Source organism: Chiloscyllium plagiosum, unplaced genomic scaffold, assembly GCF_037043375.1.
Source record: "Chiloscyllium plagiosum isolate Xiang-an unplaced genomic scaffold, Cpla_swu_hap1 HiC_scaffold_6, whole genome shotgun sequence".
Classification (NCBI taxonomy): domain Eukaryota; kingdom Metazoa; phylum Chordata; class Chondrichthyes; order Orectolobiformes; family Hemiscylliidae; genus Chiloscyllium; species Chiloscyllium plagiosum.
In genome coordinates, this window is record NW_028270144.1 from 92,373,509 (window position 1) to 92,395,005 (window position 21,497).

At 40.6% G+C, this 21,497-nt stretch overlaps 1 protein-coding gene across 3 annotated transcripts in view; it reads left to right on the plus strand.

The window, feature by feature from the left end:
• LOC122550775 (microtubule-associated tumor suppressor candidate 2-like) overlaps positions 1-21,497 on the plus strand; it is a 456,058-nt gene that overhangs the window by 317,629 nt on the left and 116,932 nt on the right. For all 3 annotated transcript variants that reach the window (XM_043692024.2, XM_043692025.2, XM_087988203.1), the window contains one exon: positions 13,899-13,997. In XM_043692024.2, coding sequence (XP_043547959.2) covers positions 13,899-13,997 — 99 coding nt within the window. The remainder of the gene's footprint in view (positions 1-13,898; positions 13,998-21,497) is intronic.

The window sequence follows — 21,497 nt, forward strand, 5'->3', positions numbered from 1 at the left end:
GTCAGGGTCAGGAAGGATTGAAGGCCTTGGGAGGAAATCAAAGGTAAGGGGATGAAGATGGTGAAGTGGTTTGAAGGGTAGTGGGTAGTGATTGAAGACGTAAGGATTGGGGAAAGCGTCCAGACGACCGAGGAGGAGATGTGCAAGGGGTAATTAGAGACTATTGGAAGAGGTCAGAAATCTTTGGGAAGGTCAGAAACCCAGGGAGTTTGAAGTTCGAGGTATGAGCATGCATGTCACGTGGGGCTAATCAGTAAGAGAAAGTGGACAGGAAACTGGGGATCTGAATGTGAGGATACTGGATTCAGCTGGTAATTGGAAAGGCATCTAAAGCTTGACATAGGAATCTTTTTGCCTCAGCTCAGCAGATTTGTTTCCCAAAGCCAAGGAAATCTGCTTGCTCAGGGTTAAGTATTAAGTGGTTAGTACGAGTGAGGCTTTTGACCTGTTTACAATAGTTGAAGTGCCAGTCCACCTTATGGGAATGGGTTGGGTATGGATATCTGTTCCCCATTCACTCTGCCTCCTTTCAAAGCAAAACTGGGTGGGGTGCACTAGCCATGGGATTGGGACTCAGTATTTAACACATTAGTGATCAACATTTGAACCAAATCTCCACCTTTTCTAGAATTAAAATACCCTCCAATGTTTCCAATACAGCCAACCAGGATCATTTGAAGATATTAATGAGAGTTAGTCTTTCTGATCTGACAGGAAGAGATCAGCTCTTCTGAGACCACGGCTCCAAACCCATTTATTTATTAGGAACTTACAGCCTTGTCTACAAAATAGATAAAATATGAAGGCAAATGCAATGTTAGCAATCATTTCATGAGGGTTAGAACACAGGAGTGGAAATGTACTGCTGAGGCTATATAATGCGCTGGTCAGATCACATTTGGAGTATTGTGTGCAGTTTTGGGTCCCATTACTATAGAAGGATGTGGAGGGGTTGAGAGGAAGTTCACAAGAATAATCTGGGAAATGAAGGGCTTGTCATGTAAGGAACGGCTCTGGGTCTGTACTCAACGGAGTTTAGAAGAATGAGGGAGGATCTGATTGAAACATACAGGGTACTGAGGAGCTTGAATAGAGTAGATGTGGAGATGATGTTTCCACTAGTAGGAGGAGGCTAGAACTTGAGGGCACAACCTCAGGGTGAAGGGATGACCCTTTACAAATGAGGTGAGAAGGAACGTCTTCAGCCAGAGGGTGGTGAATATGTGAAGCCTATGCAGGCCAAGTCATTGAGTGTCTTTAAGACAGAGGTAGATAGGGTCTTGATTAGTAAGGGGATCAAGGGTTACAGGGAGAAGGCAGGTGAATGGAGTTGAGAAACATATCAGTCAGGCTCGATGGGCTGTAAAACCCAATTCTGCTCCTATATCTGATGGTCTTATAGTAATGAAGACATTACCTTAATCATGGGTAACTTTAATCTTCATGCCAATGGGGAAAATTAAATTTACAGAGGTAGCTAAAGGAAGAATTTATAAAATGTATTCAGGAGAGTTTCCTAGAGTACTCTGATGACTGAGGATATTGACAAGAAAAAAAGGAAGAAAATGTAGGTATGTGATCCATTCTGGAATAATAATAGCAATAGAAATCAGGAAGAATATCTCAAATGCAGGAGAGAGGCTAAGCCTGGAATCAGGAAGACCAAGGGTCTGAATGAGGAAAGGATGGCAGGTTGTACAAACAGAAATAGTGAAATGTTCTTCAAACATATTAATAGCGAAAGTTAAGGATAGAATGGGCCCATAAGGAACAAGCTGGGTAAGCCACTCACTGAAGCAAATGGCATGGAAGAGATACTAAAAGGGAACTTTGTATCTGTCTTTACCAAATTACAAGATGGTGTCAACGGCCGAGTTAAAATGTGGGTGTTGAGCAACTGAGTGATATAATGATAGATACAGAAGAATAACTGAAAAGGCTAGCAGCACTCCAGGTAGAGAAGTCTACAGCCCCAGGTAGGATGTGTCCTAGATTACTGAGAGAGGTAAGGAAGCAAATTGCAGAAACATTGACAGAAATTTTCCAGGCTTCCCTAAACATAGGATTAGTCCCGAAGGACTGGAGGAGTGTGGATGTAATGCCGGTGTTTAAGAAAGGGGCAAAGAATAACACAGGAAACTACAGACCTGTCAATTTTGATGTCAGTAATGGGCAAATTGGTTGAGGCCATATTATGGGATAAGCTAAATATACATTTAGAGAAAAGTAAGTAATGACTAGGCAATCAGCATGACTTTGCCAAGGGCAGGTCATGTCTGTAGAATTTGATTGAATTCTTTGACAAGTTGGCACAGGCAGTAAGTGAGGGTAGTGCTGTGGATGCTGTGTATTTGATCTTTTTGGAGCATTTGACATAGTGCCACATGGCAGGTTGGTTAGCAAATTAGAAATTGTTAGGCTTGATGGGTCCTTGGCAGCATGGATTAGAAATCAGAATTTATATAAACAGTTCGAAGATGGTGTTGAGGGCAAAAACTCTAAATTTGCAAATGGTAATAAGCTAGTAAATAGTGCATTGTGAGAACAATGCTGAGCAACTTCAGAGGGACATTGACGTGTTGGCCAAATGGACAGACTCTTGATCCTCACCTTCTACCCCATTAATATCCAGATACAGCACATTACCCTGCGCCATTTCTGCCACCTACTTCCCTCCCCACCCCTTCTGCGTTCTGCAGAGACCATTTCCTCCGTCACTCCCTCATTAGGTCTACGCCCCCACCAACCCATCCTGGCACCTTCCCTTGCCACCACATGAGGTGTAAAACCTACGTCCACACCTCCTCCCTCACTCCGTCCAAGACCCCAAAGGGTCTTTTCACGTCTGGCAGAGATTTTCCTGCACATCTATACACCTCATCTCCTGTGTCTGTTGCTCTCGATGTGGTCTCCTCTACGTCAAGGAGATAGAACGCCAACTTGTGGAGCATTTCAGGGAACATCTCTGGGACACTACACCCAACAACCCCACCACCCTGGGGCTGGCTGACCACTCTATCAAGGACATACAAGTTCTTAGCCTCCTCCACCACCAAATGCAAGCCACCTGACAACTGGAGGAAGAAAGTTTCATCTTCCACCTTGGTACCCTTCAACCTAGTTTCTATATCTTCCCTCCCGCCACCTCATCCCAGATCTGACCCTCCAACTCAGCACCGTCCTCTTGACCTGTCCATCTTCCTTCCCACCTATCCTCTCCACCCGCCCCATCAATGTAACACAATTAACCCCCACCTGCATCAACTTATTGCCTTCCCAGCTACCTACCAACACCCCCACCCTCCTATTTATATCTCAGCCCACATCACCCCAGCACCTCCCACCTCCTCCCACCCCACCCCCCACCCCATGCGCAAATTATTGACTCTCCTGCTCCTTGGATGCTCCTGACCTGACCTAATGTGCTTTTCCAGTGCCACACTTTTCCAGATGAATTTCAATGCAGAGAAACATAAGGTAGTGCATTTTGGCAGAAGAAACTCAGAGAGACAATACAGGCTCAATGGGGCAACTTTGAGAGAGGTACCCAAGCAAAGGGACCTCGGGGTTCACACACATAATTCTCTGAAGGTGGCCAGGCAAGTTGAAACAGTCATTTAGAAGGCTTATAGGATTCTTTAGGGTTTATTAAAAGAGGCATAGAGTCAAAAAACAAGGAAGTGATGCTACACTGTTACAAATCATTGGTCAGACCATATTTGGAGTATTGTATTCAGTTCTGGGCACCTTATTTGAGGAAGGATGTTCAAGCCTTGGAAGAGTGCAAAGGAGATTTACTAGAATGAAACCAGGAATTAGGAATTTTTGATACAAGGAAAGATTAGAGAAATTGGATTTATTCTCCTTGGAGCAGAGAAAATTAAGTGGTAACCTCATTGAATTGTTCAAAATATGAACACTTTTGACAGGGTAAACCCACTGGTTGGTATGTCAGTAACTAGGAGTCCCAGTTTCAAGATTGTCAGCAAGAGTGAGATGAGTAGAAATGTCTTCACTGGGAGAGTTGTTAGGATTTGGAATGTACTGCCTGGGAGAGTGGTGAAAGTGGATTCCATAGGAGGTATGAAAAAAGAACTGGATACATATTTGAAAGTGAAGTTAGACGGCTAAGGAGATAGGGCTGGAGAATGGGACTGGCTGGGTAGCTGTTTTGGGAGCCAATACAGACATAATGGATCAAATGGCCTCCTTCTATCCTGTAAACTTCTAAGCTTCCAATATGTGATGGATCCAACCAGGGATCAGGCTATTTTGGATCTGGTACTGTGTAATAAGGTTAGTTTAGTAAAATATGTCAGTAAAAGATTTTGGAGGAAACTGTGACTATAACATGATAAAGTTTCACTTTCAGTTTGACAGAGAGAAAATTGTGTCAGAAACAACTGTGCTACAGTTAAAAAAGGGTGATTACAGGCAAAAGAGCATAGAGTTGGCTGGAGTGGACTGGGAAAGGAGGTTAGCAGAAAAGATGGTTGATGCTGTCACAAAGCTAGTCCCTTTTCTTCTAAAAGCTGTTCCTTAGCACAAGGAGACTTTGTCCTTGATTTTTTTCAGAGGGGCAATAATCCAGGCCAGACTCCGATCAGTCTGGTTTGGTACAGAGATGAAAAAGATTTGAGAGTCCTTCTGTTTATATGTAAACAGATGAGACTTCAGGCCAAAGTGGTCATTCTTTAGAAGTGACCTATATAAACAGAGGGGAGTGGTCAGCTCTTTAGCTAGCTGAGCTGTTTTTAGTTCAGTCTTGAACTGGGAAGTTCAACAGGGAATTGTGTGGAAACTCTCTTTTCTGCCCTTCAACTTCAGCCTGTACGCATGTGTTCCATTTATACTGGGGGGGTTTTAAAGGGAGTTTGCTTATTGGGACTGTTGTGTGTATTCGAAACAGCATAATTAAGTCTAGCTGGATAGGTTGAGTTCTGTAGGTGTTCTTTGTGTTTCATTGTGTAATTTTGTGAACAACCTTTTTGTCTGTTTTAAAATCTAGTAGTCCACCTCGCTAACTTAAACTGGGTAATTTTCACTGTACACTTATCGAAACAACTTGCAAAGTTATGGTCTAGGGCTGCCTGCTTCAGAATGGTCCGGCCTAGTCCATAACAGATTTGGGGGCTCTTTGCGGGATTTTAAACAGTGACTGGTAGGTGCTGGTGTCTTTATTTCGGGTGTTGGTTTGGTTGGATATACAAAGCTTGGGACAGTAATGGCTCTTTCAGTTGCCAGAAGTTTTCTGGACGTGGAAGGTTTGTAAAATGTGAGTAAGACCAAGTTGCAATAATTAGCAGAGAAGCTGGAATTGGAACTGCTTGCTTCTGTGAGGAAAGAAGAGATAATTACAGCAGTAGCTCAGCATTTAAACATGCCGGAGGAACCATCAAAATCTATTGAGATGGCAAGAATTCAATTGTAAACGAAGCAGCTTGAGTTGAGAGATAAGGAGAGGGTAGCAGAAATGAAACAGTTTGAGTTACAATTAAAAGCAGAAGAGAGGGAAAAAGAGAGAGCAAAGAAAAAGAACTTTTGAACTTCAAAAACTGACACTTAAAAAGGAAAGTCATCTTAAAAAGCTGGAGATAAAGGCTGAGGGTAGACTTAGTGAGGAAGAGAGTGAGGATGAGCAAGCCCCTGGTAGTCAGGAGCCTAGGGGAGAAACTGTTTAAATGTGTTCAAGCATTGCCTAAATATGATGAGAAGGATGTGGAAGCCTTTTTCATCTCATTTGAAAAGGTGGCTAAACAAATGCAGTGGCCAGTGGCAATGTGAGTTTTGTTGATCCAAACAAAGCTTGTAGATAGGGCTGGTGAGGTATTTGCATCACTATTAGAGGAGGTATCTGGGAAGTATGAAGAGTTGAAGAAAGCCATTCTAAGTGCATATGAACTTGGACCAGAAGCCGATAAACAATGTTTCAGGAATCTGAGCAGGGACTCTGATCAAACCTATGTGGAGTTTGAAAAGATCAAACCGAGTAATTTCGATAGATGGATAAGAATTTTAAAAATCAAGCAAATCTATGATGCCCTTAGAGAGGTAATTATTTTGGAGGAATACAAAAATTCAGTGCCTGAAGTAGTGTGAACTCATGTGGAAGAGCAGAGAGTTAAAACAGCAAGGTTAGCAGTTGAAGTGACTGATAATTATGAGCTGGTCCATAAAACTTGGTTTGGCTTCCAGAATCAATTTCAGTCCATGAGGGATAGAAATTGGGGCAAAGAGAAATCCTCACGTGGAAAGGGAAAGGTAGATCTCAGTGAAGATCATAAGGATAACTTACCACAGGGTAAAAGAAGAAGCTATTGAGGGGGACAAAGAATTTAAAAGGCTCCGGTGTTTTTATTATAATAAAGTGGGCCACACGAAATCACAGTGCTGATGGGCTAGGAGAAAGCCAGATGTAGGGAAACCAGACAAGTCTGGAAGTTTTGCTGGACAAGTAACAAGGGAAGTTAGACAACTGCCTCAGAGTGTACAAGATGATCAGAGGTTGATTAAGGAAGAAGGCTCTAGTAGGCTATAGAAAGGAGATACTGCAAGTGGCGCATGAGCTATCACTTGGATGTCATTTAGGGGCAAGGAAAACACAGGCTAAAATACAAAGACGTTTTTACTGGCCTGGACTACACAAAGATGTAGTTGAATCTTGTCAGACGTGACATACATGTCAGCTAATCGGAAAACCAGAGGCAGTAATAAGACCTGCACCTTTGATACCTATTCCAGCATTTGAGGAACTTTTCACAAGAGTCTTGATGGATTGCGTAGGTCCCCACCTCAAACAAAAAGTGGGAATAAGCATTTATTAACAATAATGGATGTGTCAACTAGATTTCCAGAGGCAATCCCATTATGCAACATCACAGCTAAAAGGGTTGTAGAAGAATTACTTAAATTTTTTACTAGATACGGACTACCAATAAAGATCCAGGCAGGTCAAGGATCAAACCTCACATCCAAACTATTTAAGGAGGTCATGGATAACTTGAGAATAAATCAATTCAAATCTACTTTGCACCATCCGGAACCGCAGGGAGCACTGGAGAGATGGCATCAAACACTAAAGACCATGTTGAGGGCTTATGGTCAGGATTATCCAGATGGAATAAGGCAGTTCTGTTTGTACTTTTTGCGATCAGAGATACACCAACTGAATCAACCAAATTCAGTCCATTTGAATTAATTTTTGGGCATGAAGCAAGGGGACAATTAAAATTGATTAAGGAGAAATTAATAAGTCAGAATTCAGAGATCACCCATTTGGACTATGTGTCAAATTTTAGAGAACGATTAAATAGAGCTGGAAAGTTGGCTACACAGCATTTACAAGTATCATGGCACACAATCAAACAGGAAGTGGATAAGAAATCACAATTTCACAATTTTGAAATTAGGGCTAAGGTATTGGTGTTACTTCCAGTGACAGGTGAACCTTTAAAAGCAAGATTTAATGGGCCATATCAAATTGAGAAGAAATTGAGTAATGTGAACTACTTCATAAGCATTCCAGACAGGAAGAAATCTCACAGAGTGTGTCATGTGAATATGTGAAAAGGTATTTTGATAGGGAAGGAAAGCAAGAGGAGAAGGTGTTAATGATTACAGCACAGAAGGAAGAACCAAGATCAGAGCATTCTGAATTGGACATTCCTCAAATCACATTGGACAATGAGGAAGTTGTCAAAAAGGGGGATAAATAACTGAGTTACCTTCCACAAGAAAATCAAAATGACCTGAAAGAGTTATTACTATCTCATGGGGAGATATGCAGAAATAAACTGGGAAGTACTAACCTAATTGTGCATGACGTAGATATAGGAGATGCTGTTCCAATTAAGCAACATCCTTATAGGCATAATACTCTAAATTTGGCACAGGTTCAGAAGGAGACAGAGCGCATGCCCCAAGATGGCATAATCAAATTGAGTTACAGTGACTGGAGCTCACCCGTAGTCATGATGCCAAAGCCAGATGGTACCCAACGGTTATGTGTGGACTATCACAAAGTCAACGCCATTACAAAGACTGATGCATATCCAATTCCACAGTTGAAGGACTATTTTGAAAAAGTGGGACAAGCAACTTACATTTCTAAGTTAGACTTGCTCAGATGCTACTAGCAAGTACCTCTATCAGAGAGAGCAAAGGCAATTTTGGCTTTCGGAACGCCAGATGAACTGTATCAGTTCAAAGTCATGCCATTTGGAATAAAAAATCCTCCAGCCACATTTCAGAGACTGACTAATAACGTCATTGCCAGATTACCCAACTGTGTGGTGTATATTGATGACCTGGTGATTTTTAGTCACTCATGGAAGGAACATTTACAGCATTTATCGGACTTGTTCAATCGACTTCAGAAGGCAGGCTTGGTGGTAAACCTAGCTAAAGGTAAATTTGCTAAAGCCCAAGTCACATGTTATTGGATCTGGACAAATGCCCCCACGAGATGCAAAAACGAAAGTAATTGTGGAATTTCCCATACTGTCAACAAAGAAAGTAGTGCTACGGTTCCTGGGATTGAGTCAATTTTATCGAATGTTTGTGTCAAACTTTAGCAGTGTGGTTGCTCCACTCCCCGGGTTGTTAAAAAAGGGCAAGAAGTTTCAGTGGATAGTGCACTGTCAAAAGGCATTTGACAGCCTGAAAGCTGTGTTAACCACTGCCCCAGTATTAGCCACACTGGATTACATGAAGCTTTTCAAGGTGGCTATCGATGCCAGTGATGTGGGTGTCGGACCGGTCCTCCTGCAGGAGGATGACGAGCGTATCGAAAGACCCATCGGGTATTTTTCCAGGAAGTTGAACATTCATCAACAGAAATATTCAACGGTGGAGAAAGAGACTTTAAGCTTGGTGTTAGCCTTACATTTCAGTGTTTATATTACCAGCAATGCAGCTGAGACAATCGTATACAGTGATCACAACCCATTGACATTTGTGGAAACATTTAAGGACAAAATGCCAGCCTGTTTAGATGGAGCTTTTTGCATGTGGCAGTTCGCGAAAATGTGATTGTCGATGCATTATCAAGACTCGAATGAGATACGGAGGCGTTTGGTGGCGGGTGTGCCATGGCCTGAATTTGCATGTGGTTGTGCATGTTTGCATGTTTATAGTTAGTATAGTGTATATGTGTGTTTAGACTACTAACCGGGTTTTGAAGGATTAAAAATGAAGCCACCTTTTGGTATTGATGGTTCATTTTTTTAAGGGGGGAGGTGTCACAAAGCTAGTCCTTTTTTGCTAAAAGCTGTTCCTTGGCTCAAGGAGACTGTCCTTGATTTTTTTCAGAGGGGCAAGAAACCAGGCCAGGCTCCAATCAACTAGGAGAAAGTGAGGACTGCAGATGCTGAAGACCAGAGTTGAAAAATGTGGTGCTGGAAAAACACAGCAGGCCAGGCAGCATCCGAGGAACAGGAGAACAAGGGGTTATGCCCGAAACGTCGCTTCTCCTGCTCCTCGGATGCTGCCTGGCCTGCTGTGTTTTTCCAGCACCACATTTTTCAACTCCAGGCTCCGATCAGTCTGGTTTGGGACAGAGCTGAAAAGGATTTTGAGAGGCTTTTTGTTTAAATGTAAACAGATGAGACTTCAGGCCAAAGTGGTCATGTTTTTGAAGTGACCTGTATAAAGAGAGGGGAGTGGTCAGCTCTTTAGCTGAGATGAGCTGTTTTTAGTTCAGTCTTGAACTGGGAAGTTCAACAGGGAACTGTGGGGAAACTCTCTCTCTTTACTGCCCTTCAGCTTCAACCTGTATGCATGTGTTCCATTTAACTGGTTATTAAAGGGAGTTTGTTTATTGGGACTGTTGTATGTTTTCAGAACAGCATAATTAAGTCTAGCTGGATAGGTTGAGTTCTGCAGGGGTTCTTTATTCTGTTCTTTGTGTTTCATTGTGTAATTTTGTGAATTTTTTTTTGTCTGCTTTAAAATCTATTAGTCAACCTAGCTATCTTACTCTTGGTAATTTTGACTGTACACTTCCTGAAACAAATTGCAAAGTTAGGTCTAGGGCTGCCTGCTTAAGAATGTTTTGAGTGGTCTGGCCCTAATCCATAACAATGCGCAGTGGCAAATGTTTAAGAAAATGGTTCGTGGCCTATAACAAAGCATACCAAAGTGAGAAAGGAGAATTCTAGGGAATAACCCAACTATGGTGAACCAAGAAAGTTCAGGATAGCAACAAATTGAAAAAAAATACAATGTTGCAAAGATTGGTGTTGACCAGAGAATGGGAATCTTTTAAAAACTGAAAAGAAGTGGGAACAAATAAACTTAGAGTATAGGAACATAGCGAATAGCAGCAGGAGTAGCCCATTTGTTCCTTTGAGCCTGCTTTACCATTCAGTATGATCATGGCTGATCATCCAACTCAGTATCCTGTTCCCATTTTCTCCACATTCCCTTTGATACCTGTAGAATTATATTTAATTCCCTCTTAAAAACATTCCATGCTTTGTCCACAAGAGAATTTCACATGTTGGCCATTTATATTAATGAAAAGGATTGTAAGAGTTTCTTAAAACATATAAAATGGGAGAGAGAGGCCAAGTGAACATAAGCCCATTAGGGAGCGTGGTGCTGGGGAAATAAGGTGGAAGTAGGAAATGGTAGAGGTGTTGACTAAATAGTTTGTATCAATTTTCATAATAGACAACACAAATAACAGTTCAAAAATATTAAATAACCAAGAAGCAGAAGGTAGGATGTCATATAGATAATAATTATCATGGGAGAAAAAGTGCTAGGGAAACCAATGGGGCTAAAGTACAGTCCCCTTGATCTGATGGGATGCATCCTAGGATATTAAAGGAAGTAACTGCAGACATAGTAGATGCACTACTCTTAGTGCATCTTTCTAGCATCCTTTGATACTAAAAAAAGGTCCCAAAGGATTGGAAAAATGCCAATGTAACACCGTTATTTAAAAAAGGAAGATGATGAGAAACCAATAACTATATGCTGGTTAGTTAAACAATTGTTACTGAGAAAATGTTCAAGTCTATTGTAAAGGATGCAATAGCAGAGCATATAGAATCCCACAATATAATAATTGCTTCAGAAGGGGAAATCATGCCTGACAAATTTATTGGAATTCTAAGATGAGGTAACAGGCAGAATAGATAAAAGAGAAGTAGCAGATATAATATATCTGGATTTCTACGAGGCACTGGATGGGCCAGCATGTATGGACTTATCTTATTAAGTAGCCCCATTGTGTTAGCTATAGTTTATTAGCATGGTTAGAAAATTGGCTAACTAATGAAAGACAGAGTTTGGATAAAGGAATGCTGAATTTACCACAAGTCTGTTACATATCCTGTTATTCTTTCTTGGGTCATCGCTAAAGCCATAATTATTCATGATATATAAGAACATCTTGGATATGGAAAGTACGTGTATAATCACAAGTTTACAAAATAATTGGAGGTGAAATATATTGTGGGAAAAAAAATGAAATTAAGCACATTTACAGGAGGAATAGAGGAGCTGAATATCATTGAAATGTACTAAGACTGCAAAAAAGCAGTAGCACGGAAGGACTTGGCTATCCTCCTGCATAAATCACAAGTGGGTAATAGGGAAGGCAAGTGGAATGTTGGCTTTTATTTCAAAGGGAATAGAATATGAAAAGGGAAGTCTTGCTAAAACTCTGCAAGGCACTCGTTAGACTAAGCTGCAATATTGTGAACAGTTTTGGCCCCCTTACTCAGTAAAAGATATACAATCCAGAAAATATTCACTGGGTTCATCTTAGACAGAGAGGAGTAGCTTTATGAGGAGGGCTGAGTGAGTTGGGACTGTACTCATTGCAGTTTTGATGAATGAGAAGTAAGCTTACTGAACCATATAAGATTCTTAGAGGCATGACAGAGTGGATGCTGAGAGATAGTATCCATCCATCCTTGCATCTATCTGTTTGTCCTGGGACCAACTAGAGAGGGCTATCATGTTTGACTTTGGGATGTTCAAGGTTGAGGTAGACAGACTTTTAATTGGTAAAGGAATCGAGAATTATCAGACACTCTCATTGAATGGTGGAGCAGACCTGATGGGCCAAATGGCCAGTACGTCTGCACCAAAGAGCCACCACACACTAAAGCACAGACAAACCTCGGAAAACAGAGGAGAACCACCTATACAACGTATTCGAGAAGAACGGATACTCAAAAAATACAGTCCACAAATTCCTCAAGAACAAATCACGACAAGCAGACCAAACACAGCCAGAAACCCTAACCACCTTACCATACATCAAAGAAGTTTCAGAAATGACAGCCAGACTACTAAGACCCATCAGAATCTGAGTAGCACAAAAACCCACCAACACTCTCAAGCAAAAACTAACAAACTTAAAAGACCCAGTCCAACCCATGGACAAAACCAACGTCGTCTACAAAATTCCACGCAAGGACTGCCACAAACACTACGTAGGACAAACAGGAAGAAAGTTAGACACCAGGATACATGAACACCAGCTAGCCACAAAAAGACACGACCCTCTCTCCCTCATAGCCCTACACACGGATGTAAAAAACCACCAATTTGACTGGGACAAGACATCTATCCTGGGACAGACCAAGCAAAGACATGCCAGAGAATTCCTAGAGGCCTGGCACTCCATCCACAATGCCATAAACAAACACATAGATCTAGATATCATCTATCAACCCCTCAGAAAACGAACAGGAAATGGCATCACCACAAACCTAGGAACCCCATCCAGGACAAACATATAAGTAGAAAGCAGAAGACAACAGCTTCGCTTCACTTGGAGGTCGCCACTGATGATGTTACCTAGCCAGGTAATGAAACGTCTGGATATCAAACCTACAGCTCAACGAGCAAACCTACACCCTAAACCTCAACCTGAGCTACAAACCTTCACAAACCTTGCAAAAAGCACTTATATCTTAGTTAAACAGGTTCTTCACATATGGGGCTGAGATATAAATTGTTTGGATCAGAATCTGTCTGAACTTGTTTCAGACTAATTTAATTTTCTGTAATTTACCATGGGATTATAGAGGAAAACAGCAAAGCCTGAAATCTATTGCAACAATTAATTTTCTTCAAAATACTGTACATTTATTTAATCCATTTCTATCACTGTCAAACTTGATCATGTTTGTCTCTTAAACCTGTGTCTTAAGAGCAAAAAGAAACTGGATTTTATTTTGTTAATTCTATGTAACGTAATATGGAATTTTTAAGATCAGGATATATTTACATATTATTTATTATACAGTATATATTTATATTTTATATTTGACATTTTCTACCCTTTTTTTAGCATTGTCCTGTGAGTGTGCTGAGATGCTTTTCATACAAACAGAAATGTAATATGTGCATCCTGTGGTGGTCTGTTAATAAGATTCAATTTCTATGCCATTACCAAACTGCTCTATTTTGGAAATGTAAATACTGTGATGAAAACCGTATCTATTTGATTGTCTGTAATCGAGCAACAGTGGCCAAAAATACAGCAAAGCTGATGGATTAGATCATTCTTTTTGCAAACCAAAAATAATGCTAAAAACCTTAATTTTAGCTGGAGAACAATCAATGTGTAAGCTTGAAACATGATATTTTTGTCTAAAAACAAGTGTATCACAATGTTCTTGATAATGTATTATTTTCGATAACTTCAGTGCAAATTAGATCTCTGAAACTGTTGAAAACATTGATGTGAGCTTTAAAGATGTGTCCATAGGTTTATCATCTTCCAGCTTCATAAATATTTATTGAGCATGAATTTTTTGTCACCTTTAAAAATATTGCCAAACATCATTTGAGAGAAAGAACTGACATTAGCTCATAAGAGTTTTAATGAGAAAGAGACACGGTCTAACAAATTAATTCTTAAACTCTCAAAACAGCCATGAAGAAAGAAGTTCATAAAGATCATGATGTTCCAAAACCTGTGAATTCTTCACCCAAAAGGCATGTTACACCTGCAAGCAAGCTTCACCCAGCAGGTAAGGAATGTTTGTGTACCACTGAAGTGGAGTAACGTATTCTTAGAAAAGAAAGAATAACAAGAAATGTAGCAGACTTGTGGAAAATGTCCAAGACTTGTGGCAAATGTAACCTCTTTTCCAGGTCATAGAGTCATAGAGCTGTACAGAATGGAAACAGACCCTTCGGTTCAACTCACCCATGCTGACTAGATATCCTAAATTAATCTAGTCCCATTTGCCAGCATTTGACCCAATCCCTTTAAAGCCTTCCTACGCCTCATCTTCCATCTTGGGACCTTTCAACCACACAGCATCAATATCAATTTCACCAGTTTCCTGATCTCTCCTCCCCCCACCGTGTCTCAGATCCAACCTTTAAATTCGACACTGCCCTCTTAAACTGTCCTACCTGTCCATCTTCCTTGCCACCTATCCACTCCACCCTCCTTGTGACCTATTACCATCATTCCGCTCCCCCCCTCCGCATCTACCTATCCCTACCCTCCTATTCATCTCGCAAGGCCCCCCTCCAATTCCTAAGTCTTTTAGATTAGACTAGATTCCTTACAGTGTGGAAACAGGCCGTTCGGCCCAACCAGTCCACACCAACCCTCCGAACAGTAACCTACCCAGAACCATTTCCCTCCTAACACTAACACTAGTGGGCAATTTAGCATGGCCAATTCATCTAACCTGCACATCTTTGAATTGTGGGAGGAAACCGGAGCAGCTGGAGGAAACCCACGCAAATACGGGGAGAATGTGCAAACTCCACACAGTCACCCAAGGCTGGAATGGAACCTAGGACCCTGGTGCTAACCACTGAGCCACCATGCTGCCCCTGAAGGGTTTATATCCGAAACGGCGACTCTCCTGTTCTTCAGGTGCTGCCTGACGTGTTGTGCTTTTCCAGCACCACGTTTTTCGACAATATTCACGTACCCATCCAGGTGCCTTTTTAATATTGTAATTGTACCAGCCTCCACCATTTCTTCCGGTAGCTCATTCCATCAATGCAGCGTACAAGATGTTTAGTTGTAAACACAGAAATATTCTATTAAAATGGCACATGCCTAAAAGGTACAGTCATTTACTTTCCTTGCATTTTCTTGCAGAGCAAATTACTCTTAGTCCATAGGTGAATTATAAGCAATCACTAAATGTTTCTCATGGTAAAAATAAGTTTGCATTTGTTTCTTCATCAGATTAACATTTTTCCAGACCTGTAGCTGTCCAATTATCATTGACGTTATGATGTTTTCTGATTCTTAACAGATCCCACATCTCATTAAAATACAACCAATTTCAAAAGCGTGAATCTCTCCCAGCTGATCATCTAATTACACTTTTCTAACTTGTAGCTGCTCACTACTGGAGAGGCAGTGACATTCTGTAGAGAGGTTTCAAGTTACAACAGCCACTGATTATTCTGTCAATTGCTTGGGTTGCCTCTATATGAAATTAGAACTCATTTGGGAAAAAGAGCTCATTCTCATCATTAGAAATAGTCTCCAAGACTCAAGTGGTGTGTTAGTGCACCAGCATTTTGCAACTTCTTCAGGGTTAGGAATTCATGATCTGAAAACTTGAAACAAGTGGTTCATTAAATCTAGCCAAATAACCACTGAAGCTTTACCCGTGAAAAGAAAGACTTGCATTTATTTGGTACGAGACATCTCAAATACCCGTTGAAATACCTTTGAAATATAATCACCCATGTAATATAGGTAACGCAGTAGCTACTATGTGCACCGCAACCTCCTACATTAAGCAATGTGATAATGATTGGATAACCTGTATTGTTTTTGTGTGATGTGAACTCACGGAATAACATTTGCCAGGATAGCATGAGAACTCCCCCCTTTTTAAAATTGGCTCATGAAATTTTTTATATCCTGTCAAACAGGCAGATGGGGATTTGGTTTAATATCTTATCCAAAAGATAGCATTCCAACAGTACAGCACACCCTCAGCACTGACATCAGCTTTGATTTCTGGACTGGGATTTAAAGGCATAAATGCGATTAAAACCTGTCACTCTATATGCATTATAATCATTGCTGTGTACGTAGTTTCACTTCATAATAAGACATTGTAAGACCATCTCATTGGATATGCAATAGTCCTCAACAAATCACAAACTTGATCCTGTCTTCCACTGAGAGGTCAGAAAAACTACTGTAGGACTATTTTGTCAGAGCAAATTTGACCATGTCATCTTTTCAAAGCATGTTGACAGCAGGTTCATCGATTTCAACTGAGTTGGGGAGCACCTATGTACTGCTCCTATGATCACCTAACAGAGAACAGGAAGAATATGTAGACGTAGTTTGCTAAAGAACATCTGTGAACCAACTCAAGAATGACATTGGTAGAGAGCTGGAAGCTGGTCACCTATTCAACTTATTGACAGCAGCAAGAGAAAAGCAAGAAAATTGAGTGCTTAGTTAAGGTAAAAAAACATGGATACACTTTGGGCAAACTGATATAAACACACATGGGAGAAAGAAGGAGCACTGATGGAATCAGATGAAGGAGGGTTGTGTAGCAAAACCATAGCATTGGCCTCTTAGGCCAAATGGCCTATGTACGTCCTAGAATGGAACTATAGAAAGCAATGAACACTGTAAACACTTTTAAAAATAAGTTCTAAATCCACATGTCAACTCTTGGAGTCATAGAGTCATAGAAATGTATAGCACGGAAATAGACGCTTTCGTCCAACTCATTCATGCTGACCAGATATCTTAACCTAATCTAGTTCCCAGCAATTGACCTATATCCCCCTAAACCTTTCCTATTCATATACCCATCAAGATGCCTTTTAAATAATGCAGTTGTAATAGTCTCCACCACTTCCACTGGCAGCTCATTCCATACACGCACCAGCTTCTGCGTGAAAAAATTGCCCCTTAGGTCCCTTTTATATCTTTCTCCTCTTACCCTAAACCTATGCCCTCTAGTTCTGGACTCCCCCACCCCAGAGAAAAGACTTTGTCTATTTACCCTATCCATGCCCTTCATCATTTTATAAATTCTGAGGTCATCCCTGAGCCTTCGACACTCCAGAGAAAACAACCCCAGACTATTCAACCTCTCCCTATAGTTCAAATCCTCCACGTCTGGCAACATCCTTGTAAATCTTTTCTGAACCATTTCAAATTTCACACCATTCTTCCATTAGGAAGGAGACCAGAATTGCATGCAATATTCCAAAAGCGGCCTAACCGTCGTCCTGTACAGCAGCAACATGACCTCCCAACTCCTGTACTCAATACTCTGACCAATAAAGGAAAGCATACCAAACACCTTCTTCACTATCCTATCTACCTGCGACTCCACTTTCAAGGAGCTATGAACCTACACTCCAAGGTCTCTTTGTTCAGCAACACTCCCTAGGACCTCACCATGAAGAATAAGTCCTGCTAAGATTTGCTTTCCCAAAATGTAGCACCCCGCATTCTTACAATACCTTTCTCAACACTATCTAGATAGGACAGTAAAGAAGGCGTTTGGTATGCTTTCTTTTATTGGTCAGAGTATTGAGTACAGGAGTTGGGACGTCATGTTGCAGCTGTACAGGACATTGGTTAGGCTACTATTGGAATATTGCGTGCAGTTCTGGACTCCTTCCTATCGGAAAGATGTTGTGAAACTTGAAAGGGTTCAGAAAAGATTTACAAGGATGTGAGCTATAGGGAGAGGCTGAACAGACTGGGGCTGTTTTCCCTGGACCGTCGGAGGCTGAGGTTTGACCTTATAGAGGTTTACAAAATTATGAGGGGCATGGATAGGGTAAAGAGTCAAAGTCTTTTCCCCAGGGTGGGGGAGTCCAGAACTAGAGGGCATAGGTTTAGGGTGAAATGGGAAAGATATAATAGAGACCTAAGGGGCAACTTTTTCACGCAGAAGGTGGTACATGTATGGAATGAGCTGCCAGAGGAAGTGGTGGAGGCTGATACAATTGCAACATTTAAGAGGCATTTGGATGGGTATATGAATAGGAAGGGTTTGCAGGGATATGGGCTGGGTGCTGGCAGGTGGGACTGGATTGGGTTGGGATACCTGGTCAGCATGGACGGGTTGGACTGAAGGCTCTGTTTCCATGCTGTACATCTCTATGACTATCTCCTTGTTCACTGTATGGATGTGTTTTCCATCTTGGTAGAGCTTTCAATGTAACTTAGCTGCTGTGACATACATTGAAAGACTCAGATTTGAGTCAACAGCTTCAAAGCCTATGTTTGAATAATAATAAGTGCTTTTTATTGTTTAATGTACATATTGTTAAATACGATAACTGTATCAGACAATTAGATTCAATGTTTGATCTAAAAGTTGCTTTAAATTGGCAAGTTATGTTTCCTCCCAAGAGTTTGATGAATGAGCATACCAGTCTTCCCACGTAGTTCTGTAAAAACAAAAGGTTGCTATTTCAAAGAGTTGGCACATTCATGAGTAACAATGGAAATTTTGAGTTGCTTGACTATGTTGCATAGAAATTAAAACTATTATCTATTGTTGTCTTGCCAAGGATGAAGTCATGATGCTTTACAAAGTTCATACTACATTGTATCTGGAGTTAGACTGTTACTTATTGAGGAACTATGTGGGAGGCATTTCAACATGAGTTTTCTCAGAAATGTGTATAAAAAACTTGAATTCATAATAATTAAGTATTAAAAATTGGGAATAAATATAACGGTTTTGTTGTAAATGAGTCAACTATTTAGATAACCCTGACTTAGTTGCATACTAGAGCAAGTACAGCAATGGTACTAAACTCAATTACCACTGCTGCAAAGCACAATCATCTTCTGGTCTCTATGTAATGCAATGTGCGATAAGGAAGGTTAAAATTGGACACAGTCATCTGAACAGGTGTGTCCCATAATGTCAGTGCAAATTACACAGGGTACATAGAGAGATGAAGAATCATATTTCGAGGCTAGATAAGTAGAAACTGAAACAAGTTCCATGGTTTGGTTTAGTGCACCTCATTAGAGTTCAGAATGAAGCTGCCATTGGAGAGTCTGCATGGGATAGGGTCTGATTTCTTTTCAGCCTGAAATGGCTTCAAGAATAATAATAAGCAAACAAATCAGTAAGGAACCAAGATTTTTGAGTTGTAGATACCAGGAGTGTTTTGGAAGCTATCTTTCTCCTCCTTGTTAACTACATTTCTGGCAAATTTGGTTTCCCGAGATGGTAATGGCAACTCTTTAGATCAATCATTTTGATCTATAATGGAGTTCATTATGTGCTAATCAGAAAACCATCAGCTGTCATTCTGCAGTTCAGCAACGCATCACAGATGTACAGTCTGGCCCCACAAGGGCCACTGTTGCACTTTATTTTCATTAAATTCCAATGTTTGACAAAAAGCAAAGTTAAATATGCATAGTGTAGCAACTTTAATTCTTATTAATCAAATACTTTGTTTCTGGACCTGGCATAAAGAATAGACACTGGATTTTACGGGATACCTGCACAGACCCTCACCAATTAAACTAGTACTGTCAGAAGTCTGCCCACTATAAAAATACCTACCCTGCAACTACTTTATAACATGAATTGGCTCAATAGGAGACCTCATCTGCAGAGACATCCCACTAATCAAAGTGGTCAGCAACTCTGGATCCCAGCAGTGCCAGTTCAAGTGGTAGCCACTGCTGGGTCTGCAGGGAGTCCTGAAAAAGAAGAGCCAGGCTTCAAGATTAAGTCTGGGTTGACACGGCCTGGCTGGCAGACACCAGTGAGGGAGATTTTCCATGTTGGCAAGTCCAAGAGGGATGGTTATTGCAGGGAGATAGAGGGGGTTGCTGTTTGAGTTCTGGACCCTCCTCAAACGAGAAATATCCCTTCCCACAATACCTGCCAGCCCATCCACTCTGCAGGCCTGCCCCCGGTCACAGGTAAAATAGTGGAGTTGGGAGAGTGAGGTACTTGAATAGATATTATTTGGCCATGTAAGGGGCTCAATGGGCCCAAGGGTGGGAAGGCTACCTACTGTCTCCACTGCACCTGTTAAATATTATCAGGGTATGGGTACCTTTCTAATATTTTCATAATTTGAACTGTATGACCAGGGGAAAATGAAGTGGAGGTGTAGTGTTATGAACCAGACCAAACCCCCCTCAGAATATACTAAGAAGATAGCCTAGACCCTAACGTTTTCTTATTTTCATGGTAAGTGTAAGGTGTTGTATTTTACTACACTTTAAGCAAAACACACTTTATTTTTACACAACTGTTCAAGTACAGACAAAATAAAAAGGAAAGTAAAGAGTTGGCTGAACTGTAACTATCGAAATGCTTAACAAAATTATATAATACTACTAATTAACAGTCTCAATATAGTAATATACCATAAACACACCCTGTGCAAAAGTAAATTTAGTAAAATAGATTGTCTCATATGCAATTCTAGCAGCAGCAAGAGAATCCTGGCTTTTAGCTGGAACAGAGGGGAATACAAGTTTCCACATCCAGCTTCAAGACCTCAGCAACTAAAACTAAAAATTCAGGTTCTGTGGGAACTTAATGTCAATCATTCAGGCAGCTTTTATTGTTCTAACTTGGGAAAAAAACAGGGCTTCCTAAACTGTTTAATTTATTGACTTTAAGCAGTCTACCTGGCACTTCTGTCATAATGTTTCTTCATTTAAAAAAAACCCAGGACAAAATATATCTTTTAAAGCCATCGTATAGTCACAGTAGGCATGAGTTAGGCTCATACCCAGGAAAAACAAGGCGCACTCTTGGCAATGTCACTTCCTAACAAAGTGAAATCAGGAAGTGTTTTTTGTGGATTAGTTGGATACTAGTGGAAGTTTAAATGTGCTATTAAGTTGCATAGCAGAATTTTATAAGTAAAACAATTTATAGTAATGCCTTATGAAACACAGTCAGACTTTAATAGATTTGGAAAAGCATTCCCTGGAGGAATATATCTTGCAATTTTGCAGAATGTAACAGAATGAACAAATTCAGTTTAGAAGTTCCTGTTTCAATGTCAGCATTTTAATTGCTGGATAGTCACATTTGGATGGGTTCCTGGTTCTAACTTAAAATCTGTTCTCTGAGAGAAACTCCCTGTTAGGATCAGATGTATACTGCCCTATAAAAAGATTCCTGGGCAGGAAGTCATTTCTGGCAGTCTTGGTACAACAAATAGCACATTCCATGGTGTCACAAGAATAGAAAACTTAGTGACTGCTGCATTTCAGGATTGGCCAGATGCAGGCTTCAGTGCAGCACAGTGAAAGAACTAAAAATGGGAAGAACAAAGCTGTAAATGATTTTTAGTAGAGCTGGATATCACAGCAGCAGACAGAATTAGAACAGTAATAATATATGAATGAACTGCTCGCAGAAGAGTTAGCAGGTGCTAAGATATGTTTCAAAATATCATTATGCAAATATCTGCCCAAAGTGGAAGGGGAAATCTTTGAAATGATGCATGACATGAGAATTCTGAGGCTGAAGAAAATGATAATGATCGATCAAAAGGAATTG